Source organism: Aethalodelphis obliquidens, unplaced genomic scaffold (assembly GCF_003676395.1).
Source record: "Aethalodelphis obliquidens isolate GAN/ISIS:26980383/991018 unplaced genomic scaffold, ASM367639v1 scaffold37, whole genome shotgun sequence".
NCBI lineage: Eukaryota > Metazoa > Chordata > Mammalia > Artiodactyla > Delphinidae > Aethalodelphis > Aethalodelphis obliquidens.
The window spans coordinates 10,194,278-10,208,330 of record NW_020837981.1 but is presented as its reverse complement, the minus strand read 5'-3'; the positions used below and the strand labels follow the sequence as shown (position 1 = coordinate 10,208,330).

The 14,053-nt window shown below is 41.6% G+C and overlaps 1 protein-coding gene across 6 annotated transcripts in view; it reads left to right on the top strand.

The window, feature by feature from the left end:
* KAT6B (lysine acetyltransferase 6B) overlaps positions 1-14,053 on the top strand; it is a 195,391-nt gene that overhangs the window by 170,568 nt on the left and 10,770 nt on the right. For all 6 annotated transcript variants that reach the window (XM_027129789.1, XM_027129788.1, XM_027129790.1 and 3 more), the window contains exon 14: positions 13,814-14,045. In XM_027129789.1, the coding sequence (XP_026985590.1) occupies positions 13,814-14,045 (232 nt within the window). The remainder of the gene's footprint in view (positions 1-13,813; positions 14,046-14,053) is intronic.

Sequence of the window (14,053 nt, the reverse complement as noted above, 5' to 3'; positions counted from 1 at the left end):
AGAAAGAAATCTGATTTTTTTTTCTCCCCCATAGATTTGTGTTTAATGTGTTTCTGCTCTAATATTAGTGCTATATTTTCATGTTTGCCAATATAAAAACCTTGTTTTATACTTATTCATGTTGAGTCCTGCTTTGAATTAACATCATGGAGGAGCTCCTTTTTTCAACAAAATTGTTTTAAATTAATGTTTATAAACTGCTTAAAAATAGTTGGGTGGATTAAAAGTAATTCAGTTATGCATTTATCCACATTGAAAAAAATACAGCAGAAGGTATTGAAAGAAGTGTTGCTGAAATCTTGAGGAAAATGTAATATAAGTAGACCTCACTATACCCAATATGTTTGCATGTGTCCTTTTCGGGGGCCAAATTGAACCATTATTTAAAATGAAGTAGAGGGACTTCCCTGGTGGCACAATGTTTAATAATCCGCCTGCCAGTGCAGGGGGCACGAGCCCTTGTCTGGGAAGATCACACATGCCGCAGAGCAACCAAGCCCGTGCGCCACAACTACTGAGCCTGCACTGTAGAGCCTGTGAGCCACAACTACTGAAGCCCGTGTGCCTAGAGCCCGTGCTCCACAACAAGAGAAGCCACTGCATTGAGAAGCCCGCGCACTGCAACAAAGACCCAACGCAGCCAATAAATAATAGAATGATGTAGAGAATTCTTTCTGTAAAAGGAGTTTTCCTTTGTTTCATACTAGACAGCAAGGAGGCAAAAATTATATTAGGGTCTTGTCAAAAGGACTCAGGATTCAACTTGAGGAGGCTCCCACTAGACATTAAATATAATAATAAAGGTAACAATTGCAACTAATTGAAACTCATCAAATGTATAACCTCACACATTCATGATGACATTTTAAAACAAACAAAAGAGGATGATGGGAACTAGTATCTTATCTTGCAAACTGGTAAATAAAGCATTTAACCTGCCTTTCCTATATGAACTATACCACTAGGTAACCAAATAGTAAATGAAGGCAAGCATCTTTTTATAAACGTATTCCAGCTAATAAATGAAATGAAATGATAGAATTAAAATGATAGAATTAAAACATCACATTTTGCAGTTTGGCCAGTGAATTAATGGATCTAGACATTGAACAAGAGCAGCAGCAAACATTGCAAAAAGGGGGACAGAATTTATATGCTTCGTGATCAAGGAACATACCATCATCTGTAGTTTTGCCAATGAATCGAACTCAAGTCTAATCAAGCCTCTGGATCCAGCTGCCATTTTGCAGGAAAACAGAGGAAAAAGGAACAAATTGAACTGCATTGGATGTATGCAATCAGGAAAATCCAGATTTAGGAAACTAGTCAAATGGCCCCTGTTCATCAGCAGATAAATTATAAGGAAAACAAGGGAGTGGAGGGGGGAACTCATAGATTAAAAGAGACTTAAAAGACATTGCTTATTCTTTTTTTTTAATGGACAAGATTATACTGTAGTGCCTGGGGACATTTTGGTGATAAAAGTATAAAGAAACACGAGGGATTACTATTAGTCACGATTGTGGTCACTTATGAGGGAAAAAGGAGGGGTGAACGGGATGGGACAGGTGGGAGGTTTTGGGGGATAGCTGGCAAACTTCTATTGATCCCGAGTGATGGTTATAAGGGTGGTTGTCTTATAATAATCCATTAAGCTGTATATATTTGTTTAATGTAGTTTTTCGTATCTCTGTTTTATTTTTGCTTTTGTTGTTTGTTTTTTAAAGAAAGTGGTGGTCTTAAAATAGGAGGTTGTGCCCTATGGTGTGTTTTAGGGCTTAGATTTTTGTAACTCTTAGAACTGGAAAACTTTTTTATTTATTGGTGGCATTATATTAGTGATGTTTTTAAAAGATGTAGTTTTTCACCTTTTCTGCTTTGAGATCGAAACATGAGTACAAGGGTATTTGGTGTATTGGTATCACCTTTATGTCAGACTTTGCAGAATCATTTTTATGTGAAGGAAAGGTACTGAAATTTACTAGAATCATATCCTCTCACGTGTTGAGTCAAGTCCTTTAGAAAAATAGCATACCTGTAAATTACACTTCCACTCTTAAACCTAGAGAAACATAAATGAAGGGCTGTGTGTTAATACAGGTGATAAAATAGAGGATTTGGGCAAGGAATAGCTGTGCAGAACTGGGTGGACTGAGGAGAAAATATGGAACAGAAAGGCCAAAGAGATAGAGACACTGCAGCATTGGGACTTTTCTCTTTCCTCCCTCCCTCCCTCCCTCTCTTCCTCCATCTCCTACCTTCCATCTTTCCTTCCTTCCTTTTTTTTTTTTTTATCCAAAATGAGGGAAAGCAATACTGGAAGACATTATAAGTGTAGGAAATTGCCCTTCCTTCCACCTAGAATGCTAGGTGTTCAGCAGTTCTAATATTTGGGGAAGATTTTTAGGCACTAGAAACAGCACTTACAGAAGAGAAAAGATGTTAAAAACTTAGATTTTAAGAAAGAGAAAGAAAAAGGCTAGAGTGTCTTAAAATATGCTGAAACAAGGTTCTGCTGATTATTTATTGCAAAAACAGGCTTCCTCCTTCTTAAGAAGCAGATGATTCTCTGTTCATAGATTAGAAGTCCTGCCCTATGGTTTGCCCAGTGTTGGAGCTTTTCCCCGTGACTTAAGGAAGCTAATGAGAGTTTTTTTCCTACCAAAGCAGAAGACGTGTCTGAGGGCTCTGACAGCCTTCTACCCCTGCAGCTTTCAGTTATATCCAGTTAAAAACTTGCAGACCATAAAGAATGTTTTAAGAGAGGAAATAAAATGAATGATGACTGTGAATTTGTTTTAAATGTTGTTTATTTTACCAAATAATTTAGATAAATCTTTCTTGAAAAGGAAGAGAAATCCTCAGTTTTCGTGAATAATCTGGAGCTTTTCAGAGGATCACTTTGAAATACCTCCCTGCCAACTTTTCATAAATTAAGCATAAACTTTCTTTGACCTCATCACACATAATTAAATAAGTGTTGAAGGGTTAAAACCAAATAAAAAGCAATTCTATATCTCGATCCACATTCTCCTGCAAAATTATACAGGAAGTTTCTTTTGGTTCTCAAGCAGGGTAATTACAAGAGACAGTTACATAATTCACAGTTTCAATCTGTTTGTCCTTAATCACACACTTCCACCTAGTTGTATATACCCCCATGAGTATCCGCATCATAGTTTGATTCGTAAATGATGATTGCAGTGTAATTGATTGCTTGCAAGTAGCATATTGAATTGATTCTTAAAAATGAACGTTAGCTGTTAACATGTCTATTTGAGTTCCTGTTATTTACGTAGTTTGTGGTTCTTGTGTTCAACAGTTGCATACTGGTTAACAAATTAAACTCCCAGAGCCTTTTTGCTTATTAAATTTGGAAAATGGAGTGTCTGTCTACAGCTTAACTAGAAAAGTGCCTAGAACGTAGTGGGCGCTCAGCTGCTAAACGCACTGCTAAACCATCCCAACGCTTGGAAAGTTGGATGGACATTCTTTGATTAACAGTGACCACAGAGTATAAAGGCTTATGGGGGGTAATATTAATATATTGTTACTGAAGTCTCAGCTCTAAGTACTGCTAGAATTGGGAGCCAATCTAAACAGTGGACTTTGAGAAAGGTATCACCCACTAACTAAAGGGGTAAAAACTGATGTCTTTTCATACTGCTAGTGATGATATTGCATAGGTTTTTGTTTTTCCAACAGCTAACATCTGACTGTAGCCAGTTTGGGCTTTAAGATCCCTATAGGATTAATGGCTAGATACCTACATGATACCAAGTCCACTGGCAAACCAGCCAGTCACTTGACTGAATACCTCACCCCAGCCCAGCTCCCTACCCCACCCCCCGAAGCCTGCGCATCTGTCAGAATGGGCTCATCGGTAACCCTGTGGGGATACCAATTTATTGCCAGAGGCTTTTTACCTAGAATCCTGTTTGAAAGCTTATAGGAGATAAATAAAAAATAAATGAAAAGAGAAGTTTTCGACTTCTGTAGACCAGCAGAATAGGACTGTTGTCTAGATGACCTGAGGACAACTAGAGATAGTTTCTCTGCCTTACATTTTCATCATTAGTTGATCAGTCAGATTGAGAGATAGGCCGTGCTTTGATTTTAGAAAGTTGTCTCAAAGACTGACAAATCCCTTTTGAAATGTACTTTGAAAACAAAGAAAAATTTTAGAGAGATTTCTCTTCCCACTTTTTTCTTTCTTCAGTCTTGCTGTATTCTTATGTTTGCTGTGTGAAAGCTTATCACCCAGGATTAGCAGGTAGATACACACACACACACACACACACACACACACACACACACACACACACAGTATTTTAGGGGAGTTGTGGGAGAGCAAATGGAAAGGCAAGTTGCTCTTCTGTCTTATCTCCAAACTTGGTCTGAAATCAGTGGCCAGTGTCCACGTTGGTTTAAATGCTCCTCCTCAGTCGGCCAGGAGGATTAGACCAGACAGTGAACTCTCTCAGCTACCCCCCCAGAACCACAGAACCTCAGTAGTCAAAAGAAACTCCAGTTTTTGGTTTTAGTACTTTACTTAAAGGAGAGTTCAGTTGTAATGTTTTACAGGAGAATGGTCTCACAGGTGAAGTATTATGAGTACATACAGTTACTTGCTCAGAGGAGATGCTTTATTTGAAGCGTGTATGGGTTTAATGCGGTATTTAAAATGTTGTAACTGTTCAAAGATAAATTTTTGTTACCAGGATTTTGTAACTTAAATATGAAAATTTTTTCCAGGTTTCAACTTGGAAGAAATTAGTTTCTGAAATCGTTTTTCAGATTGAATCTCCAAAGTGGACCTTTGCCTATTTACAAGAAAGGACATAATTTTTAAATGCCAAATTACTTCATCGTAAAAAAGTTTGGGGAGTATATCGTAAAAAAAATTGGGGGGGTAAATTTGTTTTTCCCAAAACTTTCCAGAATTTAAAAGTGGTTTGAACTGTGGAAACCTACAAAAGATCAAAGAGGAGGGCATTCTTCTGACATGTCTTTCTAATTTCTGTCACTTCAGAGGTCATGGTACCCGTACTGTATTGCTGTTACCTAACCAGAGGTGCCTCTGAGTGATGAGTCAGAGCTTTACTTAATTTGCAATAGGCAAGGGCCTCATGAAGAATCTGGTTACTTCCCAAATATATTTAAGGAAAGATATTTTTTAAAATTCTTGCCTTCCCCAAATGATTTTAGTTTGGGAATAAGTGATACTGACAAAGTATAACATCTCTCATTCCCTCATCATTTTATCCTTGTCAGAGGTGCCTTGTTTTCCTAACAAGAAAATTGAGAGACTGAATCTATTTCATACATGATCATCTTCTTAGAAAGAAAAATTATATTGTTCTAAGACACCAGACCAGGACCTTGCTGGTGTGGGACATGCCATACATAAACAAATGTTTCTCAGTTAGATGTTTAAATAAGTGAAGCTTCTGTGAAGTCTATCACAGAGCCAAGTGACCCTCTCCTCCCTGGCCTCAGCTCTTAGAGGTCTCTGTTTCGCCCAAGATTCACCTTCTGCTTGCTACAACCACAGCCATTTGGGGAGACAAATGGAGAATTGGGATTGGTGTTGCACCCCAACTTAATATTCTGGCCAAGGTGTAGTCCCCAAGACCCTTTGCCTAATATACCCCCTAATACATCTGAGACCAGAGTGGCTTGAGAGGCAAGAGTTGAGACTGGGTGGGATACGGACATCTGTAGTTTTTTAAAGCCCCTGAGTGATTCTGGTGTGCAGCCAGGGTTGAGAACCATTGGGCTAGACCAGAAGATAGAAAAAGGAGAAATAAAGCGATGCAGTCTCACTCAATTAGATTATCGGTTATAAAACACCATTAACTCATCTTTGGCCTGTGGCTGTCTCACAGGGGTCTGTCTCTAGCCCTGGTCACCCCCAACTTAGGAACTCATTCACAGATGTTCACCCTCATCAACACAAGGGCACCACAGAGGGAGGAGAGTCCCCTTTCCTGCCTCCTGGTGCCCTGCTTATGAGTTTGTTTTCGTGAGTTCATATAAATACCTACCTTTTCCCTGAGTGACTGACCCACAAAATGACCACCCCCTTCAAGAGAGGCCATGCCTGTTCACAGAATCATGGAACTCATCTGGTAAATTCCAGCATGGTCTTGTAGGCTTGCATGCACGCGAGCGCGCACACACAGCACAGCAGGGACATCATGCCCCAATCATACAGCTTCCCCTCATTCCTCTTCCACTAGACTTGGGAGAGAGGCGGGGGTGTGCAGTAAGAAAGACCAGTGGTCCCGCTGCGTGACTGAGAGCCCAGCACCAGAGCAGTCTGCGGAGGAGCTGGTGGGATCTTTGAGAAGGGAGATTTTAAAGGGCGGCTAACATAAAAAGAAACAAAATTGAGTTATTTGTAGTGAGGTGGGTGGACCTGGAGTCTGTCACACAGAGTGAAGTAAGTCAGAAAGAGAAAAACAAATACCGTATGCTAACACATATATATGGAATCTAAAAAACAAAAAGAAATGGTTCTGAAGAACCTAGGGGCAGGACAGGAATAAAGATGCAGACATAGGGAATGGACTTGAGGACACGGGGAGGGGGAAGGGTAAGCTGGGACGAAGTGAGAGAGTGGCATGGACATATATACACTACCAAATGTAAAATAGATAGCTAGTGGGAAGCAGCCACATAGCACAGGGAGGTCAGCTCGGTGCTTTGTGACCACCTAGAGGGGTTGGATAAGGAGGGTGGGAGGGAGACACAAGAGGGAGGGGATATGGGGATATATGTATATGTGTAGCTGATTCACTTTGTGATACAGCAGAAACTAACACACCATTGTAAAGCAGTTATACTCCAATAAAGATGTTAAAAAAAGTAAAAATAAAAACAAAATAAAGGGGTCTTAGAGAAACAGGGTGGCATGTGACCCAGGGCAGCCTCCTTCTCCAAAGACTGGCTGTTTCCATTCTCTGGGTTTCACTGGCTCAGGCCATGTTCCCAGGGACACACTTGGGTCTTCTAGAACATTTGGTCTTTGTTTCATCTGTCCTGGGACCGTCCCTGGGTTCTGCTGAAGCCCTCCAGCCATCATTGTTATTGTGGTTTGATAGCCTTGCTGTTTCCTGAGGGTAGTCCTTGAAGTTAAGGGCTTCAGGGCCAAAGGGAATTTAGGGAGCACAGAACTGTGCTTGCTGGGAGCTTTCAGCCGCCAGTTTCTTAAGATCGTTCCTCGAGGCAGAATATGTTTGTTTGTTTGCTTTTTCATAGCTTCTTCCTTTAATTAAATTTATATTTGGGTGGTTAGATGTGGGTGGGCGTGGGAGGAGAACTGTCTGAGGCAGTAGAGTGGGTGGAATGGTTTTCAGGCGTCTCAGGCAAAAGTAGGAAAAAGGAAAAGTAGCTCTCCTCAGTCTGACTCCATACAGCAAGCAGTCTGTCTCCTTCTGTCCAAATTTTATTTCCCCTACAGTAAGGATATCTAGTCACCAAATGATCACCTTGAGATTTTATTGATTCAATATGTTGAATAATAATAATAGCGAACACTCACAAGGTTTCTGTAATATGCCAAGCACTGTTCTACATGCTTTGTATTAATTCATTTAATTATTATGACAACCCTAAGTGGTCAGTATGATTACTCTCCACATTGTATGGATGAAGGATCCCTACAAGAGATTAAATAACTTGCCCGAAGCCACATAGCTGGTACATGCAGACCCTGGATTACATTGCAGGCAGTCTAGCTCTAGAACCCTTGCCCTTAACCAACCTGTAAAGCCTCTTATGATCTGTTATACTGTATTCAGTAAGTGCCATATTGTTTTAAAATACTTGTGACCTTGTTGCCCATCTTTTAAAAATTCTTATCACCTTTTATTTAATGCAGATGGTCTAGGGACCCCTGGGGAATCCCTAAGGCCCCTTCAGGGAATATGCAAGATAACTATTTTCAAAGTAATAGTAAGATACTATTTGTCCTTTTCACTCTCATTCTCCCGCGAGTGTTCAGCGGAGTTGTCAAGAATTTCATGACCTGTGATATCACAACAGATTGAATACCAAAACAGATATGAGAATCTAGCTGTTTTCTCTCAAGCCAGTTGTGTGAGAGTTTTGCAAAAATGTAAAACAGTGCCACTCTTCTCACTTTTTGTTTTGTATTTTAGAAAATCATGTTAACACATAATGGGTTTATGGGGTTTTTTTTTTTGTATGAATGAGTAAATAAATATTTGTCACATTTCTCTCTAAAATTAATACCTATAGCCCTTATGAACAGAAGCTCTTAAACAACTTGTTTTTAATGTAAAGAGATCCTGAGACCCAAAAGTTTGAGAATCACTGATTTAATGTATAAACCCTTGCTCTTCAAGTGTGGTTCATGGTATAGGAGCTTGTTAGAAATGCAGAATCTCGGGCCCCACCGCACACCTACTAAATCAGAAACCAGTTGTAACGAGAGGTGATTGTTTGCATAGTGAAGGTTGAGAAGCATAGGCATAGAAGCTATGGACAAAGGCACTCTGCGACTCAGTGACCCTGGCTGAATTTCAGTATGGTGGGGCTTTGGAGATTCCTGCCCCCAGTGTTCTACCACCAAGGATCTGGGTGAGGTCTCCTCACCTGAGATTCTTCAGTCCCACTGTCTCTTCATTGGCTCTCCTACTGCACAAGACGGTTTTCACATCCCCATCAAAGTCAGCAGCCCCACAGCAGAGTTTATGGTCCTCAAACTTGTGTGCATCAGAATCACCTGGAGGACTTGTTAAAGGCCGGGCGCTGGGTTCTGCCCCCAAAAGTTCTGATTCATAGGCCTGAGAATTTGCAGTTCTAGCAAGTTCCCAGGTGATGCTGATACTGTTGGTCTGGTACCATGCTCTGAAAACCACTGGTCTGTAGACAGTAGACTGAGAAGTCAAGCAATGTTTATTCAAGTTGTTACATAATTACATCAAGCCCATATAATTATGGGAGCGATGTCTTAAACTTCCACATTTTCAAAACCAAACTTTTAAAATACAAAATATCTCAAAAATTCAAATTTTCCAATTTTACTGGGGACGCATCTGTATCTTTTAATAAATGGAAAGCAGTAAGAATTCAGGCAGGTCCCAGATCATTTAGAATACCCCTAGTCTCTTAAAACAGTAGGAAAGGGGCTTCCCTGGTGGTGCAGTGGTTGAGAGTCCGCCTGCCGATGCAGGGGATGCGGGTTCGTGCCCCGGTCTGGGAAGATCCCACATGCCGCGGAGCGGCTGGGCCCGTGAGCCATGGCCGCTGAGCCTGCATGTCCGTAGCCTGTGCTCTGCAACAGGCAGTAGGAAGGCTAAGGTTCAGCTTCCTTCTTTACTAATTGCAAAATCACCACAAAATTTCAGTGAGGAGACATAAATAGCCTGTGAAATTCATTTATCTCCACTTTTTAAACTGATAACATGCCATTTGTCCACTTGGTCACAGAGCTGCTTAACCCCAGAAACCAGTAACAGATGAGCGTGGACCACTGAATTTCCGTCCCCAGTCATGAGATACATGGTTAGAGCCATTGGATTTCCTCTGATCGAAAGCGGCCATAAATCCCTGGCCTGCTGTTAGTTCCCAGGCTTGTAAACCCAGTGCTGACTACTGATAAGAACCCTTCAGCGGGGTTTGCTGAACTGAACAGGTGTCCGATGAAAAGTGTATAATCCTTGAAGATTATTTTTCCCTAGAAGCAGCTAGTTACTCCAAACCCATATAATCCAGATAGATGGGATTTGGGAGTACCTTGCCAAAGTCTGCCCTTTTGTTCATATGGTTTGGCTCCAGGTGGTAGAAGAAAAAGGTGTGCAAGGGTGAGGGTGGCTGCCTTTGGGAGGGAAATCCTTACCTGTGCCTACCCCCTTGCTGAAGAACATTATTCCACTCTGGTCTAGTCTAATATTCTTTAAATATTACTTGTTTAAAAGGAAGGAATGTTTCATATTAAGCAAGGGTTAACCTTGCATTTAATATGCTGGGAGTTCAGCTAATTTGGGAATTTAGGCTGCGAAAACAAATTGTGACCTTGTCCAGATAGTTCCTTCCTTATCCTAATGGATCTGACTACAGGAAGGCAACTCTCTACCACTTTTTTTCCAACCCCTAGGAGAGAGTTAACCATTTCAAACATTAGAGATCAGAGGTAGTTAACATGAGGACTGATTATCTTACAAGTAGGTCAGACTTAACAGAGGTGAGGTTAAATTTGGGTCCCATGCAATACAGCCTAGAAACGTTTACTTTTTTGCAGACATCACCTTGTTCTTACTTTCCCTGTAAGCAAATACCTTGATAATTTTTTGAATATAGTGTGTGGTCCATACACTGAAACTCAGACCTCACTTTCCTTTGGGTAAGTAGTTCCAGTGAAGCAAAAGCAGCAGCTAGTTTCCTCGAGATAGTTATCAAGATAGTTGATGTGTGGATGAGGTTTATACGGGCCAGTCAGCTTTCAATTGCAAGTCTCCCGATCACAGAGTAAGTGCTGTTCACCAGCGCCTCTGGCTCACAGACAATTTAAAGGGAATAATTTCACCAGCGATTAATTATACTGCAGCTACTGGGATTTGTCCTCCAGACATCACTGTTTCCAGTCTGAACAGCCAGGTTTCCCCAGGGGTAGTTCAGGTTTTCTGATTGAAAGTATCCTGAGTTAAGGAAAGGTGTTAGAGCACCACGGGAATCTATTCACCAGGGGTGTATTGTACTTGTTTCAGATGCTTCAGGATAATACACCGGCTTCCAAGATAAGTGCTTTTTATTTCCCTGCATCTTAGATCAATTATTTGGAATCTTTTTGGTAAGTTAAATTTAAGAGCTGTAACTTAAAGCACCACATCTCTATAATCACTCAATAAGTAAATGTTCTTACCAAAAATTATGATGTCAGTGGGCTCTATAGTAATGATGATTTAAGGAGCCTGGAAAAATTAGAAGGAAACAAAAGATGGCAAGAAATTCATTATTTAAAACATTCCATGTTATGGAGGTCAAGTCATGAAGTGCCACCAGCTACAGCTTTTTTGAGGACAAGTGCTGCTGCAGGTAGACTTTAAATCATGTATTACATCAACCTTGTGCACAAATGCAGTAGAGGAGACATGGCACAACTTTTCCTGCTAAGCTACTGTACATATTTTAACATATTACCAGTGATTGCAGTTAATTCGTAGGGAACCAGAAATTTGTCCTTGGTCATTTTGGTTGTTGAAATGGATTCCATTTAAACCAAAAATTTCTCCTTCAGGAGGAGACTTCGTGGGCTTACAAATGGCTCTTAGCATAAGTTTAAGTTCCTTCCACTGGTGTAAGCTCCTTGAGGGGCTTGTGAGTCCGAGAGGAGAAGGAAAAACTAACTGCAGGCAGTGCAGTGATGCCTTCGGACAGTGGTGTTGTGGGGTCTGTAATGTTGGTGCCCATCATCCCTGAAAACCTGCTTGATGTTTTCTGGCTGGAGTTTGGGTTTGCAGTTTTTTCTCTCCCGCATCCAGGAAAGTATCACTTCCTGGCAGGTGTTGGTAGCCTTTGCAGCCTTCGCTAGCACAGTACAGACGTGTTCGCTGTCAGTGTCCGGTGGGCTCGGTGGGGCTCAGTCATAGACCACAGACTGTGTCCAAGGGAGTGTCCCAGGAGACAGCCACTTAACACAGTGGGAGCAGCAGGTGCTGAAAGGTCCATGCCTAGATGCTCTCTCTCCACAGACTCCAGGTTGCCTGAGAGTTCCAGGGGCTAACCCATCTGGTCTCAGACCCTGAGAAGGTATATGCTATTACCTCAGGGTGTAAAAGCTTGCACTGTGTAAACTACCTTTGGGAGGGATTCTGGCTGCTTTCTCTTAGCCCAGTGTAGGGATTGTGGGAAGAGAAGACAGAACAAAGAAATACATGTGCTTCCTGCGTAAGGTTGCTCATCACAGTGGGGACAGAAGGTAGGGAGGGCACATACTACCTTCTGACCACTTTGGTTGTACAGAGATTTTTTTCTGCTGGGCTGGGGTGGTGGCAGGGGGTGCTTTCTGTCCCCAGCTGTGGGGTTCAGATAAGAACCAACGAGGGGCTAGGGAATTTCACAGTCACTGCAGGAGACTTTTAATGGCGGGGTCTCTTGGACAAAAGTAGATAGTCCCACATCTGCGATACTGTGGCTCTTTTTCCCTCCCCTCCCCCCCACCCACTGCCCCAGAAGTACAGAGCTGGGACCTCCAGCCGACGGAGTAAATTTCTCAGCATGTGCCAGGCACTTAGGGGGCAGGTGACAGATGTGCCAATTATCTGTGTTCTGAAGTTTGGGCACACTTTGTACTCTGGTGACAGAGAGCTCTTCTTCACATTGACAGGGCACGATCTGGGCTGGATTCTGCACGGTGGCCGTCAGCGTTAGGATTCCTGACATACTGCTCTTGAAAGCCTTGGTGTGGAGCCGAATGACGTGTCCACAGTGGTGTGACTGTCAAATTTTGCGGCGCTTGTTTGCATTCAATCAAATACTTTGCACTTAAACATGAGTTAAAGAGACAAGTCAAAAAGACTTCAACAAAACCTAAAGTTAAATATATGCCTATCCTTTATAATAGTGTTCAGATTAAAACCATCAAAATGCAAAATGTTGTGGTTATACCGCTCCAGGGTCAGAGTGAATTTCTTGTTCTATATTTTTGCATTTACAGTGATTCTGAGGCAGGAAAATGCATCAGAGGCATTGATTTCTTCTAACAAAAAATCCAAAATTGAGAAAATCCTTGAAAATGCGGCCATTTTGAAAATGTAGATAAAGAAGAAAAATGCTGAAGATTTGGGTGGTTTACAGAGCAGCATGATTTTGTAATTGCTGCCACCTACTGTATGTGGTTGATGTTTGTTTAAATTTAGGAAGTTCATGAAGGTGAGGCTGTTGAAATAGATAATTAGAGCAAGGTAGACATCATTAGTTTATAACATTTCTTCTCTACTCCATAAGTGGCTCTTAATTACCGAGACAGCCGCCAGCTTTCATTCATTACCTTCAAGTGGGTTTAAAGTTTTTCTCATTTTAAAGTTCCTTTGCCAAGGAACCTTCACAGCAATGCTGTCGAGTGCGCGTTCAGAAGCATACCGTGCTCAGGGCTTTCCTGAGCTCATGTGAAACAGTGTGTCTTAAGGAGGTTGTTTTGCTTTAATTTGTAGGAGCAACGGTTGGATTATAAATTAATTTCCATGAAAGAGGTGAAAATAGAGCTAGTGGAGCTGATATGAGTTGCAGCAGTTGACTTAAAAGACATTCTTTTATTAGTCCTAAAACAAAGCTTCAGATCAGCCGCTAGTTAAATGTAGCAATATAGGATCTCAGTCAACAGAGGCCCTTCTCTTTTATTAAGACCCAGCCGTCAAAGGGTCATTCGGTCCTTCCTGTGGAAAACAACTCGCCCATTAATGTTTGGGGTGGTCCCTCGACAGGATTTCTGAGTGAGTGCCTGACATTTAGTTCTTGAAAGGATCTAAAGCTGGGGAACTTGGACGTTGAAACTTATCAGAAGTAATGTGTTCAACCTTAGCTTCGTTAAATATGCCACAGTGTATGTCGAATGCTGCCACCAGCTACGTGCGTGAATTGACTTACAGGGCTGCTATAAAAGACTCAGGAGCATAAACTTCGTGGAGATCAAATCACTGTAGCTGGGAAGAGACTATACATAAAATTAATGCACTTCTCTGATGTGATGTTTTAACCTTGTTGCTACTTATATTATTTCAAGTGGCCCCTGTTCCAATGTCTGAAAACACCACAGTGAGGTCCGCTTTTGCTTTTTCTGCCCTAGGCTATTTGCTTTCTAGAAGAGAAGGCCAAGCAGGATCTCCTGAAAAGCCACTCTCTGATCTGGGCCGTCTCTCCTACCTGGCCTACTGGAAGAGTGTCATCTTAGAATATCTCTACCACCACCATGAGCGGCACATCAGCATCAAGGCCATCAGCAGAGCTACGGGCATGTGCCCACATGACATCGCCACCACGCTGCAGCACCTCCACATGATTGACAAGAGGGACGGCAGGTGAGTAC